Genomic DNA, 19725 nt, shown 5'->3' with positions numbered 1-19725 from the left:
TAAAGTTAGCGATGCTACCACGGGCAGCTTCATGTTGTGCCCAGGGGTCTGTCAAATAGGCACACTGTGGGCAAATACTAGCAGCTAGCGTTTGATCTCCTGTCTGCTCATTTTCCACCCTCTAACAGGCAAGGCTCCAGGCTTCAACCTTCCACTGAGGCAATAAATAAACATGAGGTTTCAGTAGGAGAGAAGGGAGGTCAACAAGCCTGCTCAGCATTTCACGTGGGACAGGCTGAAGCTCAGCCCAGTGCTCAGACTCCACCAAAAAGCTAGAGTCAAGACAGCCTGAACCCGTTCTAAGGGAGCATCTGCACATGATACAGGGCACACACACTCCTAAGCGTGGAAACTTTAATAGTCTGTAAGGAATCTCCTTCACAGTAAAGCCAGGAGAAGTGATCCCAACAGCTTCATCTGCCGTAGGACTTGCTTCCTTGCTTCCCTCCGAGAGAGGCACCTGTCTTGGAGCACACACATACCACTCTCTTGTATGGTTTTTTTTGCAGTATTTTATTTCTGACAGGCATTTACAACGTTCCATTCATAGAACTAAAAACATAAAAATAGACCTTCTTTCAGCTTATAAAAGAAATATATAAGAACCTTTGACATAGACATGTCATGACGTTATGTACAAGAACAACGGTACCTTCCCAGTACCAGCCTTCCAGTATTTCAGCGCTGACTGTATTCCGCTGGGTACAGCACAGGACAGCTAAAACCTCCGCTTCTCTAATACGCTGGGACACAACTGACAGGTAGGTGATATAAAACAATGATGTGACAATACAAAGGGTATAGAAACCTTTCTAAAGCTTTTACGAAAAGAAATCAGAAGATAGCAAAAAGTTAATAGAGAAAGCTTTCGTAAGATCAAGTATAGTGCACCAGAAACCAGAAAGGGGCGGGGGGGCAAGGGGAGAATGCTAGCTGGGACACGAAGACAGTGATGGATTTTTTAGGGGAATAATTTTTGTTATGTTTTAAAATATAGTCAGAGTGGATTTTATAAAATATAATCCTAAAGCTATTATAAAATTTTAGGTTTTCAAAGCACCTACTAATGTGTCAAACATCAATAGATACCAACAAAAAAAAAAATTCATATAGTCTTCCTTTTTTCCTATAGGTGAAACTGAAATGGGAAAAGTTATATAAATCTTAAAAAAAAGTGCTATTTTGTATTTTGTATTTGGAAGTCTACTTAAAAACCACAAGATTTTAGTCACGTTTTACCCTGTTTTAGATGTTTAAATAAAAGATTTAGAATGTTAGAGGTTTGCTTGTGTAGAACTTGTTCATACTCTATTGCAGTGGAAAAACTTTTATAAAGGAACTAAAATACACTAGTTTCACCCACAGTAGGAGAGTGGATGAGGTCAGTTTTTTGGCCATGAATTCCCTGTCCCCTAAGCCCAAACTCTGCCAGAGAAAGTGGACCAGACAGATCTGTGATGTTGCTACACTGGCTCCAGCAAGGTTACACCATGGATCAGTTTGGTCCGCTACAATTCAGTCATGTCATTTCATTTTATTCTTTTTATTATCTAACTAAACTCCAGTCTCAAACATATACAATAATCCTTTTCCTGAAGAAAGTTATACCTAAATAAGGGTTTCCAGTTTATACTTTAATATAAAATCACCATTCCTAACCCTCTGCAAAAAGCTAGCCTCGTATTCTAGACGTGGAGCTACACTAACGCTGTAAAACTCTTATCCCTTTGTGCCCCTGCATCTCAGGTAAAATACAAAAAAATAGTTCTTCAAGTGTTAAATTTGGATCTCTTTTAAGAGAGTTTGGCATCTTTACAATATTATGTAAAACTAGAGCTTCCAACATTGACATTAAATTAGACCAGCCACAGACCAAGAGGACTTAACACAACATAAATCCCAAACCTTTCCTCACACATTCCTAAAATACATGTATTTTCTCTTACATTTAAAGAGGGAAAAGTAATAAGAATACTGCAACTGTACACGTTAAAAAGGCAGTTTCCTCAATAAGGAGATGAACCTACGACTGACGTTTTACGGCTATAAACCCCTCTGTTCGTTGTGCTATTGTTCAAGCTAGTTCACTGCACGTAGGTTAAGACATCCAGAGTAATTTGTTTTCCAGTGATGATATTCTCCCCATACTTAATTTCAGCCCCTGATTATTTCAGAATAAATAAAATAGTGTGAAAGCCCTTGGTAACATAAGACAGGACCTCAAGCTTATTCTGTTCCAGGTTTTGAACATTTTACAGTTGCCTAAAGTGTGGCCGCATGGCTTCGGACCAATTCAGCTGCCGAAATGGTGTGTGCAAGTGTGCAATCTATCGGGATCAGCTCTCCGCGGTGTGCGGGGGCAGGAGGGAGGGATGTAGGGTGGGACGGGGAGACCTACGCATCCAGGCAGGGAAGGGGACCGGTTTAGAGCTCTGTGTTCAGTTTCCTGCTGGGGACAAAGTCTTCACGCCTAACCCAGATGACCTCCTCGCTGTGGCCCTCCATGTCGCCGTTGATGCCAGACAAGGCTGCCTGCTTCTTCAGCTGGGTCATCCTGGAGGCGTGCGTGTCCATGGGTGGGTGCGGGCGGTCCCCCTGGCACGGCTGGCTGCTCGTGATGGAGGCTGCCTGCAGCCGCTCCCGAAGGTCTCGGTCAGCCACAGCACCTCTCATGGCCTCGCAGTACTCATCGTCATCGCTGAGGATGTCCGTTTCCTTGATGTCCTCCTGCTCCTCATACTGAGCAAGGTCAAACTGTTCCTCTACCCAGCGGTCAGTGTCCCCACTGTGCGTGGGCTGCTGGGGCTCTTTTTCGGGGCTGCTCGTGTAGACGGCATCTGAGTCAATGGTAAACCTGTTTCGGGCCAGCCGCCGCCTCCTCCTCCCAAGAGACTTGCTTGGGGCTGACACTGCACACACAAAGATAAAACCCCACAGGCTTTTTACACATGGTACAACTCTCTTTAAAAAGTTAGTCTTCCAGGGGCCCTTTATTTAACACCGCTAGGCACAAAGCAGGCAGACTCCCACGAATGACCTAGTCATTCGGCATCCTCCCTGCGGGCAAGTCACACTTCACTCAGCTCCTCAGCACAGGTCTCTCTCCAGCTGAAAAAGGAGTTTCTGCTACTCAGATCCACAGTTGGGATAATGGCCCTCAATTACTGTTCCTCCTGAGCGGCAGGCAGGCAGCCAGCCAGCACAAAGTGCATCTGTTCAGCTCAGCTTCTCACACGCAGTGCCCTGCTGTCAGCACACCGCGAAAACCAACTAGGCTTAGGCTCATGCCTCGGTACAGGAAATTGCTTTGTCTCAGGTAAGAGCAACGCTAGGTTTCCCAGTAGCTACCTTGGTGCTGAAAATGCTGCAATTGTTGCATTATTTACAGGGAAGTAAGATCCCTGTCCAGACTCTGCCACTCCCTCCCCAGCTCCCTCCCTACTGGCGGGCGGGAGAGGAAACAACCCCAAACCCCAAAAAGCTTTCAGAAGTTCCTTACTCAGCATCAGCTGGTCTACTAGCTTTTGCAACTGGCCCAATTAGCAAATTCACATCTTCTGTGTTGGAACATCTTCATAAGAGGCTTGTGAGGCAAAGCAGGGGATGAATCCTGCAGCTGAAGGACCTGCAGGCATTCCAGCACTTTACGTGCACACACACGTAGCTCCATGGCAAGCAGGTGAACTCCGAGGTTACAGTTTGTCCCCCTCCACTGAACAGCACCTTAGCACTTTCAGTATGTATTTATTAAACTCTGGCTTGGGGGTGGGGTTACATTTTAATATCCCTGAGCCCTAAAACATGCACTAACTACAACAGCTCAGCAGTTGCAGATTTTAACCGTAGTGAGAGGTCGGGACTCTAGGAGATTCTCATCTTGGCAGAATTCATCATGCAAATGCACCAACGAGCCAAACTGAAAGGTTTGGCATCTACAGCAGATCAGCCCCACAGGCTGACTGAAGAAGCACTGTAGTAAACCAGCTGCATTTTGGCCCTCCTTTGACTCTTCTTCCTTATGATTTTAAGTGTCTCTGAGGCAGATGGCTAGCAACACCCCGAGTGAGAAGCCATGCTGCGAATGTTATTGGTCTGGCCTGCCCATTACAGAAGAGGAACAGAAAGCCTGGTTGTCTACAGTGCTGGATCTAATGAGCAGAACAAAAAAAACCACAAAAAAACAAAAAAACAACCACCAGACCAGATCAAAACACGCAGCGGTGCCATGTACTTTTCAGTTGGAAGCATGTTTCTTCCCTTCATCATCTAGTGTTCTGAAAATGAAACCCTGCTTTTCCCTGGGATTTCCTCATTGCTTTTGCCTGAAGTCAACTGAAAAGGAAAATCCATGGTTTAGGACAGGCCATTACAAAAATAATAGCATCAAGTGCATGCTTCTCAAAATGGGAGAAGCAGAAGCACGTGCCCTTTAGCAATAGAGCTCAAAAGTCTAAAACGGAGGACACACAAAGCTATCTCTTCAAACCAAGCCACTCACTTAAGGGGAGCTGATTTTTCTTGTGCATTTTAGTTTAAAAGTGCTAGGGTTAGCTCGAAATTCTGTACATGCTTTTAAGAAATATGCAGTGGGCTTCTGCTTTGTTCAGCTTAAACCCATTTCCAGATTAAAGTGCACAGCCAATCAGTATTGACAGGAATCCCATTTCTTCCTTCCATGCCAGAAGGACTGCTCTGAAGCTGAGCCTTGAGTGCAAAGCAAGGTAAATAGAGGCAATTTAAGGCTCTCAAGGAGGTGAAGCATGGAAAACCAGCAGTTTTTACATACACAGGAGAGAATGCTAATCCTAATATACAAGTAACAGACACCACCACATGTCCTACAATGGTGCTGGGGTTACTGGGATCTTGAAAGTCTGTAGCCCTACAGTACCTGCCCTGTTCATGGCTGGCCTTGCACCTTTTAGAGCACACAATCTTTTTCCACCAAAAGGAACATATTGCTGGGATGAGGGCAAACTTTCGGTTTTAAGAAGCTGTCTTCTGTGTTTATCCCGCAGAATCGAGTGCACTGCTTTCAGAAAGTCCTTCCTGTGTTCTGGTGAACTGAAAAACAGGCGAGAAGAGAAGAGGCAGCATTATCCCTTGGGAACTGCTAAAAGCTCACTGTGAATGAGATAAATAATGACTGGTTCTGTAATTTAAGACTGCAAACTGACTGGCATGAACCGCCACCAGAGAAGACTCAATTTAGTAACGTATTTTCAAAGCAAAGCTAAACCTATAGTCCTTGCAATGGACATCCAAGGAAACAGATGCACTGTTCATTCACAAAAAATTTAGTCATTCACCCCTCTTGAGGCTTCCTCTTCATCCAATACCAGCCACACACTCTGCTTTGTCTGATACACATCGAGCTGACCTATGGTGGCTAATTAAATCTTAAGTTTGTCTCCTGTAAACACACACCAAGCAGAAGTCCTGCAACTCTCTGCTACCTAGTAGTAGGAATTGGCTTGGCATCAGCTGTGTTGGGCTCTGGTGAACTTGTGTACCGAATTCTTATTTGAACTCTAAAACACGTCAGGGCAACCACCACAATGAACACGGACAAGGTTTACTTAAAGAGAAGGCAACGTATTAAGAGCAGAGGTTGGACCTTCACATGACAGGTACCAGCTGAACATACCACAGTAGCAACTACCTGGCATAAAGATCCAATGCCAGAGTTTAACTGAACGTAAATTTGTGAAAGGAAAACTGTAATAAGGGTATTCCCATAAAGGTGCAAGCTGATCAAATATATGCATTTATTTTAATACATTTGACAAAATTCTGCCTGCCAGAAGTAAGGTTTCCACACCTGTCCCCACTTCCCCTACTGGCTCTTTCCAGATTGCCTTCAAGGGAAGACACAGGCAAGGTGGGATCCCGTGATGCAGCTGCTATTGAAAATATAGAAAAGCACTTACCTACAGCAAAGGTGAAAGGTCCTTTCTGGCCTGCCTTCAGACTCAGATTTAACATGGACAATCTCACATACAGAATTGGCCTCTGCATCTAAAGTGAAAAGCAAGCAGAACTTCATTCAACAGTTTCTCATATTTAACCTCAATTAGAGTATTTATTCCATAATCCTGAATAAAGGGTTTAAGACCATCCAGGGCAACAGATAACACGCTGCAAACAATATTAGCTCATGGCTGAAAGGCAGCAGTGGGCAAGTGACTAACGAAACAACACCCTTAAGTTTGCCAAAATCTAGTAGTACTTTATATGCACTTCATTCAGTCTCATAAAAATATGAAAAAACCCCCCCAAACAACCCCAATCCAGCTTTTCAGGTATTCCACAGAGTACTGTCGCATTTTACAGCTACCTCTTATTTTCTTTCCACTTTCACTTATGCATTAGAAAGGGAGCAAACTGTTTAAAATTTTGAAAGTTTTATTAGTATGAACCCGTCAACAAGAACAAAAATTCACTAGCTCTGTTGTCTCACAGCTGCAAGATCGCTTTCTAGTCTCCAGAAGAGGAACAGAGTGAACCAGAGTCGGCAACAACTTTGCCCTGTTTTTCCCAAACCCTGCCCAGCTTCAGAAGAGCACTGACAAGCTGGAGGTACACGACTGGAGCTTCTGCCCGTTCATCTCTCTTCAGGGCTGTTACGGATGTTAAGGTTGTGGGTTCCTTTTACAGGCCCCAGAAACTGCACACACATGTACTAAGGACAAACACCGATCACTGAACACCCCCAGACCAAACACTAAGAACCCTGCCAAATTTTTGCAGCGGGAACATTACCTGCACTTGCCAACGCTCGGACCTGCAGTGCTTCCAAAGGTATCATGTGGCGAAAGCGGAACGGATCCCAGTCTTCGTAAATTGAAGCTCTATGTGATCCTCCCTGGAAGAAAAAAATACCATTAGGAAATGAGACACCTTGGGATAGTCAGGCACAAAAGTCTCCTGTGCTTTGCACTGAGAACATCCAGCTAGAGACTAGTTGCAATTCTTATTTTCTCACTACAACCTCTTAGTAACCAGTGTCACTGAAGCGCCTGAGAAGATCTTGCTAAAATCTAGACAAAAGCAACCATTAGGCCAATCAACTCTTATCAATGCCTTCAAAAAGTAATTCCAGACCAGTGCTGCATTCTCTCCTCCAAGTGCACATACACTCAAAAACATGTATTAGTTTTGCCTTATTCACTCTGAAGTTACCTTGTGGCCAGCTGACTTTAACCATACAAGCATTCCAAATCATACTTTGGTTTATGCCATATGTGGGAATCCGAAAGCTTTCTGTAATACTGTAAACCGTGGTCCCTACTGCAGCAAGGCACGTGGTTACTGTTAAACCTTAGCTTTCACCTTGAATCCCAAACGCCAGTAGGATCCCCTGACACATACTGCAGGCATACCACATCTAGCAGCACTCGCTCAGCAGCACGCCACAGCCAGAACGGGAGTGTGGGCATTGTGTTTCACTAAGAAAATTGACAGACATCAGCTCCCGTATTTGACTTATATACACTGACCAAAGAGTCAAACGCAAGAGAGATGTTCAAGGTGATACCTTGTTTCACGCAAGTCCGTTCCACAGCACGGGTGAGGCAAGCAACATGAATGACTGGTCCAGCAGAGAGCAAAAGATAAACTAAATGAACGCTTGCAGACTGCTGTGCCCAGGCTGAACAGCAGGCCACTTGGCACTACCCAAAACCTCAGCTGTGTAGCAGAGAACAAGGATGACATATGCAAAAGTACCACAAATGCACACACCATCACCGAAAAGGTCCATCCAACTTACTAGTTTCTTCTTCTGTTTGGAACCATCCTTGTATACAAGTACCACAGCAGTTTTGAACACTAGAGAAAGTTAGAAACAAAAGTCACGTAGTCAGTAAGGTTGGGAACGGGTCTCCTCTATGCCCAAGCACACAGACCTTTCAACTCCTCAGACTACACTCACCTGAGTCAGGGAGGGAAGGCAGGAGTAAACCTACCAGCCCTCTTGCATATTCTTCCCAAAAATCCAATCTCAACAGCTTTTATCAGGTTACTTCAAAGTCACTTGAAACTCAAAGAGTTTAAGTTACCAATTATTGGAACAACTATCTGAACAGCAACAGTTCTACATAAAAATTTAGAAAACTTAAATCCCATGGCTAGGTTCATCTCAGACAAACGAGCAGCATCCAGCTACATGCAGCCAGTCAGCAATGAGACTGTGCTTGGACAGAATTTGAACCCCTACCAGGTGGGACGGGGGTTTATACCAAATTAAAAAGTGAGCACCACTGGCAGGCAGAGGTATAGCCTCATTCCTCTTTTGCCACATAACATCTACTTGGAGCTGGATTTGTTTTTCAAGACTCCAGTTTTCCTTGTAACCTCTTTCTTTCAGGCCTCAACTGCACCGTTTTCAACTGCACCCTTTGTTATCAGACTGAATTGTACAGACACTTACTTCTGGACATTTTATGAAACCAATTTCAAGATTTCTGGAGCAATTAAGAGTTGCTACACATTTCTAGCAGCTTTCATGAGGCCACTCAGCTTCAGGGTATGACCAGGTGCTTTCCCAGCTGACAGGAAAGCAGTCAATTTTTATACGCTCTTCCAGAGCAAAGCTGTAAGAGCCTGTCTGTAATCTGCTTGGTGCAAAACGAAAATAAAAATCATTGGCTCCCTAACCAGAATCACTTTCTGAAAATAACAAGGAAAAAGCCTGTTGCGTGTGAAGAAACTTAGGAACAAATAAAGAAAACTTATCACACTCTGCATTACTTGAAATGATTCTGAAAGTACAAGAGATGTGGTTTAGCCAATATAAGCTATCATGTACCTTTCCAAGGGACCACACTTCAATGTAGTGGAAAGACCTTGAGATCTATGCCAACACCAGTTTCAGTTTCCAGTTTGGCCACCCAAGATAGACTACTCAGAGGGAGACAGACCACTCTAAAGCAACTCACTGGGAGTCCTGGCTTAGCTTTTAAGCACTTCTTAAAGCTTAGGTATACAAGTTCTTTCTGGCAAAAGGCACAGAGAAAAAAAGGCAAAGCCTTTGCAAGCAGCCAATTAATTCTACAGGATGTAAAGCAGAGTTACTTTGCATCAATCAGACTACCAAACTGTATCTTTCCAGAGACAAATACCTTTCTATATAGCCCTCAATTCATAGCTTTGGATATGGGTTTAAGAAACTCTTGCTCTATTACAGTAGTCATCTCCAAACTCTTCACCAGTTTTAAATGAACACAGAAAAGAATGTGACCATTGCAAAGAGACAAATAAAGCTTTGAGTTTCAGCCAACCAGAGCCAGTGCTCAACTACCTTCAACAAATATTTGCCAAGGCATAGCTGACAGTCTTTTAGGCATCTGAAATAAAATTACTCAGATACAAACCAAATGCTGCCAGTTCAGGTTCCTTCTTCCACTTCCCCAGTGAAGCAGGAGGATTCAGCCATATCACTGTATTATGCAAAAGCAAGTCCCCCATCGAAAGGTCTGCGACCTGCCAACACAAGCACATGCCCAAACTCACAATGTGTAATTAGTTCAAGAAAGCTTACTTGAATTTTCAGTTCAAGAAAACCTGCTTGACATTTATTCCTAAACAAACAAGGGAACTTTTGGAATATTTTATCAGATGACTGCAAGTGTGTGCAAACAGACTGTGACAGTTAGCAACATATACAAGTAAAACCTTAAACGGTTAGCATAAATTAGGAGAAGTCCAAATCAGAGTTCGTCTCTTCTAATTTGGTGGGAAGTCAGGGCAAACCCCAGATTTTTCCCTTGCATTTTTTCCCTCCTTTGTCCATCTTCTCCCTGTCGGTTTCTTTCTATTTGGTTTGAACACTTAAGCATAGCCCCCATCACACACGCACAATTTGGGGTGAAGTTTATAGAGACCGCATCATGTGAAGTGGTCAAAGCACTTCCTCCCCACAGTTGCCGTGGCTCTTGATTTTGCCCAAAGGTGCATCTGTGGAAACCACATTGCTGAAAATGGACCAATAAAGGAGCTCATAACAACTGTTGGGAGATGCCTACTAATATTGCAGCAACCAGATCTTTTGTTTTGACTTATGGTCTCCCCAAGTGACAAATCGAGAGCTATCCCCAGCCTAGGGGCCGTGTTAGCCCATTCCTCCAGGACTGACCCACACCGAGTCTTCACGCAATTGCATATGCACCGTAGGAGACATCTAGACCAAAGCCTAAGGCATTCTTACATACCAAGCACACCAACACACTTTCTAAAAGAGAAACAGAAGTTTCTCACACACACCGCACCTCGCATTTTTATCTCTTTAAAGTGATTAAAGAGCTAAGCACAGACTTGCCTCAGCATGCCAGTCCACTCAGACTGGTGGGGTGAGGTTATTTATGTGGAATGAGGAGAGTCAAGACATCGACATCAAAACAGTGAACTGCAGATTGTGATTTTGACCGAAGCACGATATTGAAGATGCATTAACCCACTACTTCTTTGCACTGGTCCCACTCACCGAACCATACATGGAAAAGCAGTTTTTGAATTGGATTGGGATTTTTCTGTTTGCACCAGGATCCACTTAAATGACACAGCACGAAAAGTAAATACTTGATAAAACATTCATGCTACAGGCACCAAAGTAATAGCCTTTTCCTCCTAAATTTGATCATCCGTTACCTCTTTTTTCTCTCCTGTTTGTTCTGCTATGAGTTGGTCAAACACTGCACCATATTCTTCATGGATTTTCTGCATTTCATTAATGTGGCTGGCAACTTTGTTCATTGTTTTTATGGCCACTATAAGAAAGACAGAGAGACAGGGGAAGAGACAAAAGGTATTTTGAAGGCTCTGAGGGGAAGGGGGAGGAGGATGGTTCCAGATCACTGATTAAATAGGGAACAGCAAGGCAGGTTAGCTCTTTACCATCAAGGTGGTAATGTTCTTCACTGTCTACGTCAGTCAGAGCAAAGAGCTCCTTCAGCAGGAGAGGGTATTTCAGTATCCGCTGGATGGGTTTGATGAGGTAAGACTCCAGCGTGGAGGAGTGCTGCCGTCGGGGATTCTGAGCATCCAGAAATGCCTTGAAAGCAGTGTCTGTCTTGGCTGGAAGATTAAAATGAAGTGATAGGATAAATCAAAAATCGTAACAGCTACCCTGATAAAGTGACTTTTCCAGCTGTAAATCAATATATCCAGAGACATTTTGCAAGGAACTGCAGATTTATCGGGTCCACAGTATTAGATTTATGCATTTCGGATTTTGAGTTACCCACACTTTGCCAAGGATATGCTATATATGATTTAACAGGTACCCACCTACCATACCAATACACGCAGGTTTTAATTTCACTGTCCACAGCATTTCTGGACTTGCACTATTGTAGAGCACCATAAAGTGTTTTAATCAACTGTTTCCTTTATGAAAAGGCTCAAGTCGGTTATTTGTAAGAAGTCAGTACTCACGCATCTAGTCTGACAGGTACACCTATAATACTGGTGATTGTTACCTGGTCCTGTTACCATCAAGCAACCTGATCTGGTTATTGTTTCCTCATTAAACCTTAAAATGCAATACTGAACAACAACAACAAAAATCAAGAGCTAGTAAGGAGGCAGGAAGCAGTAAATTTATGATAGTACACCATATTTTGGGAGAACAGGCAGAGTGGACATCTGATTGCTATCATCTTGTTCACCTGACTGCTACTGGATTTATAAAAATAGCGTTTTCTCTGTTGCTCCCTCTGCTAGAACACAGATTTGTACAGGGAGGGAAGTATGGAGAAGGTGGCATTTTTAGACATACAAGTTACTCAGCGCAAGAGCAATTGCTTTTGTTAGAGCCATGTCCCCTGCCAAGGTTGGGTGGGTTTTTTGCAGACAGTCACCTGATTTCAATAAAGCAACTTGAGTTTCAAATCCAAAAGCCACCTGTACCTCAGCTAAGGACACCAAATTACACTTCAAATACACTCCCAGGCTTTTTAAGAGATTTCTTACTGGAATAAAATTTTGTTTGTGCCATTATTCAAGTATAACCATTTCTCATGCAAAACAAAACAACCAGATCTATGGCCTTAACATTAAAGTCTAACAAAATGATGCTGAAAGAAAGCATGGATGTGACTAGCAGCAAATCATTCATTCATGGATTCCAGAACTACCGAATATACCTTGCAGCACGGTAAATAAGAGTTTACAAATAGACATGAAAAAAACATGTGCACAGCAAAAAAACCAAAACAAAACCAAACCAACCAAGAAACAAAAAACCCCCAAACTTCTGATTGTCAGGCATCCAGATGCTCTTTGAAAAAAAAGAGCTCCTCCCTTAATGCTCCTACAATTGGAACCATTTGTTTATTTAACGTTCTGGCCAAAAACGAACTGCACGAAGAAGCACTGCTAACTCCAAGAGATTAACACTTTCACAGGGGAAAAATACACCACTCCAAGGCAAGGAGGTACGTGAGCATTTAGAAGCCAGACCACAGCTCATTTATCTCCCTCTCAGCAAGCCAAGCTCTACTAGGAATTCACACATAGAAACTTCTCAGGCAAACTGGAATGAAGGTGAGAGGAACACGACGGGGGAGAGAGAGAGTACAATGAAGTAAAATATTTAGACAGCTTCCATAAAATGTTCTCCCAGGCTGATCCTTTCCTAGTGGCTGTCAGCATTCAACCACATTGGCCAGAGCTTCAGTGGGATTGCCGCTAGCAAGGATTCACAGCGCAAACTCAGGGAGGATCCAGAGTTCATTACAAGCATCACCACTCCTGGTTCCAAAGTACACAGTGATCCATTAGCACAGCCCACATTGCCCATTTATGAAATCTTTCCACTCCTCACATGACTGAAATGAAACTGAACATGTCAGGGGAGAACAAATTAAGTGTGTGGGGAAAAGCTACATGCGAGGTTAACGACACCTTGTAGTGAGCTACTCAGGTATCGTGCCACGGATGGTGGTCCAAGATCACCCATAGCACGGAGCTCTCTGCAAGCCTCCCAGGCCAGATGGACTTACTTCCCTACTGCAAAGTCTCCTGGAGAGCAACCAGGCACACACATGCCCCCGTTCCTCTGCCCCAACTTGCCCCACGTGGTCTGGGGTGCAGCGGCCACCTCTCCTCATCCACAGGCACAACCTGTGCCAGCTCAAACCAACAGGTCACTGCAACACCTCTTTCTCTCTCTCTCTCTCTCTGCATGCCCAACATGCATTTGTCCAACACATGGCTCTTACCTTTCACCAGTACTTTGGGGACTTTTGTGTGGCTGGCACAGAAGGCGCTGTACAGCTTGAACCGGTCAGCATAGTAAAGAAAGGATCCACCCAAGGAAAACAACACTTTCTAGGATTAAAAAAAAAAAAAAGGCATTAGGGGAAAAAAAGCACATGAAAACCAGTTGTTGAAGAGTTTTTTGTTATCTTCCCTTCTTCCGCGTCACCTGAAGTTTCCATTTAGCTTTTGGATAACAGGACACTGCACTTTTAGAGTGTTTTCACACCATCTAGCAAGAAACAGGCCTAGCCTTGATCCGTGGATACGAGCTATGTGATTAACATAATGAGGCAAGTTCCAGTTAGGATGATCTGGAGACACTGTACTGTTTGTCGGACGCAGGCAAAGGAGGAAAGGTACAGTGACAGAGAGAGTTTAGAAACCACACCTAACCCATGCTCATATCTCTGCTGTAGAGCAAGGTACTTCAGGTTGGGTGGTGATTGTTTTGTTAAATGTGGTCACAGCCATGCTGTCCTGTTGAAACATCACTGACTATAGAGGGAACTAGGTTCACAGCTCCAGAAAAGTATTTAAGCCTGAGCTTAAAATCCTGTTGGTCTAAGCAATGACCAGAGGCCACAGAAAGGACTGGATGTATCTGACTTCATAACAGATCAAGACACTAACGAGCTGCAAGACTATTATCCCTCTGCATAAACACACCAAGGTCTTCACTCTCTTCAAAATGAGTTTGTCTTAAGGACCAAACACAATCTTTCCCTAAGATGTCTATGCCATAGACAAGCATTTTCTCCCCTACCCACTTAAGAACAAGACAACATGGGGTGGGGAGATGAGACAACGCATAGGCAGCTTGCCTACAGTCAGCAGAGGGAAGCAAACTGCAGAACTGGAGCCACAAACCCCTGAAGTCCCATTTTGCACGCTGCGGTCAGACAACACCCATAGGACAGAACTAAAAGTGAAGCTGATGCACTTTTTATGGAAAAAGGTGGAAGCAGCAGCGCTCGGAAGAGAGAGTTCTCTCCATAAGGAGGCTTCTTCCACAATCCTCTCAAGGCTCAGACGACACAGTGGTCACAGAGGCTTCCTCCACTTAAAAAGAAGAAAAAAAAGTATCTCTGTGCTCTCCATTAAGGGCACATTTCCTACAAAACAAAAGCTCTGTTCTAGTTATGCTGAGGGCGGCGTTCATGATTGATGCTTATTTTAAACAAGCACCTGGTAGCAAAGCTACACAGGCACAAAAAGACAAATTCTTTCAGTAGTTCTTCTAGGGCTGTATGTTAGCTGAAGAGCAATCCCAGTGGAATTATTATTATTATTATTATTCATAAAGACATCCTGTCCTCTGCCAACGTAAGTGTCAAAGCAAGAGTCAAATTCTCCAAAGACAAAACATTGCATTAGCTACTTGCCATATATTCAATACATGACTGCATCAGAAATAAAACAAAATTTCTGTTTCCACATCTTCCTTTTTTTCCTAATATATCTTTAGTTTACATTTCTATCTTTGATGCACATCTGCTGATAAGTGAAAGTATTTGCCATATAGTTCTGCTATGCACCAAAAGTCCCAATACAGAATTCAATTTACAGTTCTGATCTGTAGCCCTAGTGGGCTTCTGAACTACTACATTAGACTTGTCAGAACAAAGATTTTGTGTAACTTTCCATTTCTAGTTTTTCCTGACAGCCCAAGACAAGAAATCTGGCAGAAGGGCAAGAATAGCATCTAAAAGCACATGACGTTTGAGATTTCTAGTGCTCTACATGGCTAAATGTAGCAAAACCTACAACTGTAGCAGGATGTTTTTCTAACAGCTTCAGTATTAGCTAAAAAAATAACCTCTAGTGTAAGTAGATGTAGGTTTTTACATGAGCAGTGACAGTAGTGAGGCAAATATGATGAAGAGTGTTAAAGGACTACTCCAAACGTAAACAATGGGATTACCTTAAATTGTTCAACTTTTTCAAGCTTTTCCAGGTCTGGAACCAGCCTTACTCCATCTTCGAGAGTTTTCAAGAACTCTACCTGAAATGCTACCATTTCAGTCAGGTTCCCAAAAAGAACATCCAGCTAGTAAGAGAAAAAAAATGCAAGATGCTGAAAGTATCACTTTGCAGCTAAATCATGTTTTCTAGAATTTCAGTAATTCTCAGTCCAATTGTATAATCAATGTAATGTCAGGAAAAAACCTACAGACTACACATTACTGAGCAGTACCTTTATGCTCTACTCAATCCGTTATTTTAAAAGAAATGGAATTCAGAATTTCTCCATAGCCCTTGCTCAAACAAGCAAGTTAAGCTGGGGGGTGGGTGGAGAAGAGGGGTGTGCATAAGCTATCCAGCAAAAAGATACGCAACAGTTAACATACCTCATCCGGTGTGAGAAACGTTTCTTTTTGTAGAGGCTTCAGGTATCTCTCCATGAGACAATTTAAGTCCTAAAAATTCAGAAAAAGATTCCCGTGTCGGTTCTTCAAACTGCTTCTGAATATATAGAGGTGGCAAAGATCACCGTTTACCTATGATCTATCTATGAATTTTTCCCTTTCACACATAAGATAAAAGAGCTAGATTTCACAGAATTTAAGACAGTAAAAGGAAACATTTACATAGTTTTACTTATAAAATCGTTACCAGCTCTCATTGAGCAGTGTTCCTCTGCACACCAGCTAAGTAATTCCAAATGACAGCATAAGAATTCGGAAAGCCTACTTATTTCAGAGGCTTAAGTCACTATTCTAGGGACAAATTGTAGAACTGAATGTCAGTTAAACAAAAGATACATGCATGAAACATACTTTGAATTATTAGAAAAGAAACTAACAAAGTTTTCCAGATGGAGCAGAAATATTAGTGTGCACTGAAGCAACACATCAAAACCCCTTACTTTGACGTAGGTGCGCTCTGTCTCGAGAAGTTCACAGATAACCTTTCGCAGTTTATCTGCATCTGTGAGTTGTCTCATGGTGGCCAGCTGTGGTCCTGTAAATTCCTGAGGATGAGCACTTGAATCAGAAGAGTTCATTTCATGCAGACTGCGACAGAAAGCAGCGACCTGCTCTGTACTCTTCAAAAAGAAGGAAGAGGAAAGACCAGCGGTAATATTTTAAGTAAGAGCTGTAGGAATGATAGAGCTGAGAAGCCTTTGCAGTTAAGCAGTTGCAGCTTGAGGGCTTTTTGACAGGCACCAAAGTCCAGAAGTGCACACATCATTTCATATATCTGTCTATCCTCTCTCTCAGTGACTGGGGATAAGGGGGGGGGGAGGCGGGGGGGGGGGGGTTGGTGAGGAATAACCGAGTTGCACAATTCATGTTAATTGAAGTGCTGTTCAACAACATTCCTGGTTTCAGATAAGCATGAACTTTAATTTAAATAGGCTGGTCCAGCATTTAAGATTGAAAAACAAACAAACAAGAAGGCCTAGGAATCAGGAACCAAAAATGACCATGCAAACAAAACACACGCCCCAGCCCTCTGCCAGTTCCCTAATCTAGTCTGCAACAGTCCTGTGAATAGCTGTGTCAACACAGCCAAGGAGACAACACAGAGACAGAAACCTTTTAAGCTGTTTTTCCAGGAAGCAGAGTCATCTGGGGAACCAAAGACTCTCAAGTATTCAAAGGCAAGCTCTTTCAGAAAGTAACTGTATACCTGTTTTGTGTCTGGAAACATGTCTTGCAGGGTGAGTTTCTTCCCGGTAAGTCAGTTTTTTCAGAGCTGCTACATCTAGCTGGTTTCTGTAACGTTTAATCAGCTGTCTATGTGTAAAGACAGTTAGCCTCTCTTCCCTTCCTCATGTTAGATCGTCACCTTGCATCTTTTGCCACGCTGAAAAGTTTGGAGCAGGTATAGTCTGTGTCTGTGACGACAGCCCCAGGCTTCTAGGGTTGCCCCAGCAGTGGCACGCCCGGTCTCCATCCCTCCCAGAGACCCGGAGGGGGCACAGGAGGCCAAAGAGCTGCTGCACTTGATCACACCTCTAACCTTCTGCATCTAATGCCCACATGGTACCTTAACTCAGATTTAGTGACTTGCCGGCACTGCCTCTATAGCCCTCCAGTTCACAGTAAAATGACTGACCCAAAATTAGCCTGTTCAGAAAATATGCAAAGAGAGGAGAAGAGGAACACCCCCACACACATATCCCAGTGGGTGGGGTGGGGTGGGGTGGGGTGGTAAGAAAATAGAAAAAAAGCGCATCATCACCATGCAGTCTGGAGACAGAGCCGTGCCCCCTGGGAGATCACTCCCACCAACTGGTAGCAACAACCTCATCCAGAACCTGCACTACCCCACACCTTTGCAATGGCTCAGTGCTGAAAAATCTCCACATTTTTTAAGCTGCACAGCCTGCTCATACATACTTTCCCCTCTCAGTGCACATACCATGCCACGAGGCCAAGAGGAGCACTAAACATGCTAGTGACAAGTAAGGGATTTCCTGCCATAATACAGTTGCTATCCTTCAAGGTGTCTTATGCCTGTAGATGTTCACCCAAGTGTACCACTGTAAGGCATATTAGTAAAGATGCTTATTACGCAAAGGATAAATTTCTTCAGGACAAAAGTGTAAGCAACAAACTAATTTTACTGAAAGTTACTAAAAGTAGCTGACTGTCTATACAAAAATGCCTATTGGACACGGTTTATTACAGGAAATATATTCATCGAGTATCTGAGGCTTAACTCGGATGAGGAAGAAAGGAACAATCTTGTAAATTGAGGACAGGAGTAAGCAGTGAGCTGAACCAGTCCCCTTCCAACTGACCCAGCCTCTGGTAATGGCATGTGTCACTGTGAGTTAAGATCTATTAAAGTAATTCCTTCCATTCCTCAGCAAGGTTCCACTATATTCACTGCACTCAAGTATAAAGCATTATATCTCTATATATGCAGGTTATACTTAAGCTGTATATATGCTTATGCTATATGTATGCTTATATATACATATGCGCTACATATAAGTACAAACCCAAACTTTTAGGTTAAGTTTGCATCAGATTTCAACAGGTGCAATGTAGATCCCAACGGCCCCAAATTCACAAAGTGCAGTACGTGAAAGCCTGGCTTCAGCACAAGTGAAAAAACCTGCCCGCGTTATCTGCTCTGCTGGAAAAGGACAAAGAACTGACAATTAACGGATGTTAATCTCAGCCTGCAGAGACCCAGGACATGCAGGGTTTTGCTCACAGATGTTTAGCTTTGTAAGACGATTTTATGAAACAGTATTTGAGGAAGACATATCCAGTGGCATTTTAAGAACCAAATGTAGAAATAAAAATAGTTACATCATGTATAAAACACAGTATGGAATGTGTTTTAAGCAGTTCATGCTTGATAGCCCGCAGACAGCTCGACATCCTGTGCATGCATTTGCGGTAAGTTGCAGGGAAAGATGGGTCACCCAGAAAGAGAGCACAAATCCACTTACACCATGGAACACCAGCTACACACCAGTGAGAACTTGAAAATTAGATAACCTTCATACAGGCATGCAGTCTGCCCCAGAAGGAACAGCTACACCCATATGCCAAAAAGGAAGTGTAAAAGACTTTTAAAAGCCTTATCTCCACTTGTGCACGCTTAATCATCTGCTCACTGGCTTCAGCCATGCCCAGCTCCAGCCAGCAGCAACTGAGCTCTGCCTTGCCGGTGTCCTGCCTCACAGCTTTTTATGCATTCCCCAAGCACCACTCACCCAATACTCCTTGGACAGATGAAAAGTCCCCCACAATAACGTTCACAAACCCGTTCTCTTGCTTGCTCACTGAACAAACCGCTGTGGCCGTGTGCTCCTCCCCAGCCACTTAAGCCATAACCACCAGTGGGGGTTGTGACGGCTGCATCCACCTTACTCTGGACTTTGGCGGATGGATGGGAATATGGTAGCCGAGGGTTGTCTAGAATGGTGAGCCAGATGTCTTGCTGGTAGGCAAATATGATCATAAGTCAATTATATTCTCTATAAATAGTAGCCAGCCCAGGGCCCGTTGAGCCTTCCTGCACAGCAGCGAGCTGTACGCCAGGATGTCCCCTTGAGTAGGGATGCCTCCCAGGGTTACTCCTGGAGGTCGAAAGACTCCTTGCCACAAGAGATTCTCAGTATGTGATTAACAGCACGCTAAACTGTGAAATCTTTGTGAAGTGATACATAGCAAAGTGATACAGAGGAATTATTGTGCATATATAATCCTTTAAACATAAACCAATGACCAAGTCTGGGACCAGGAGTGGATCCAGCCACACCTACACTCCTCTTTGAGGAGTTTAGAATGCAAGGGGGTCCCTTCTGAGCCTCACGGCTCAATGGGAGGGTCTCCTTGACAGGTTTGCCTGACCCTGTCCTCTATGCAGTAAATAATCAAGGGTACCTTGTCACTGGATGTTGTTAAACCGCTGTCACATTAACCATTGAACTTTGTTAACTTGCTGCTTTTATCAATAAAGCATACTGTTGCTTCTCTCCTATGAGTGAGGTGCAAG

At 43.4% G+C, this 19725-nt stretch overlaps 1 protein-coding gene across 7 annotated transcripts in view; it reads right to left on the bottom strand.

Moving 5' to 3' along the window:
- Positions 1–463: 463 nt before the first annotated feature.
- Positions 464–19725, bottom strand: part of TIAM1 (TIAM Rac1 associated GEF 1) — a 195242-nt gene continuing 175980 nt past the window's right edge. For 4 of the 7 annotated variants that reach the window (XM_040582815.1, XM_040582818.1, XM_040582816.1 and 1 more), the window contains 12 exons: positions 16127–16306; positions 15609–15677; positions 15182–15307; positions 13221–13329; positions 10894–11073; positions 10648–10766; positions 9375–9483; positions 7772–7830; positions 6763–6865; positions 5931–6018; positions 4892–5064; positions 464–2909 (listed from right to left, as the gene is read on the bottom strand). In XM_040582815.1, the coding sequence (XP_040438749.1) occupies positions 2425–2909; positions 4892–5064; positions 5931–6018; positions 6763–6865; positions 7772–7830; positions 9375–9483; positions 10648–10766; positions 10894–11073; positions 13221–13329; positions 15182–15307; positions 15609–15677; positions 16127–16306 (1800 nt within the window). In that variant the 3' untranslated portion in view covers positions 464–2424. The remainder of the gene's footprint in view (positions 2910–4891; positions 5065–5930; positions 6019–6762; positions 6866–7771; positions 7831–9374; positions 9484–10647; positions 10767–10893; positions 11074–13220; positions 13330–15181; positions 15308–15608; positions 15678–16126; positions 16307–19725) is intronic. The other 3 variants (XM_040582819.1, XM_040582820.1, XM_040582821.1) reach the window with 2 other exon arrangements.

This window comes from Falco naumanni, chromosome 2 (assembly GCF_017639655.2).
Source record: "Falco naumanni isolate bFalNau1 chromosome 2, bFalNau1.pat, whole genome shotgun sequence".
Taxonomy (NCBI): domain Eukaryota; kingdom Metazoa; phylum Chordata; class Aves; order Falconiformes; family Falconidae; genus Falco; species Falco naumanni.
This window is presented reverse-complemented; position numbering and strand designations above follow the sequence as displayed.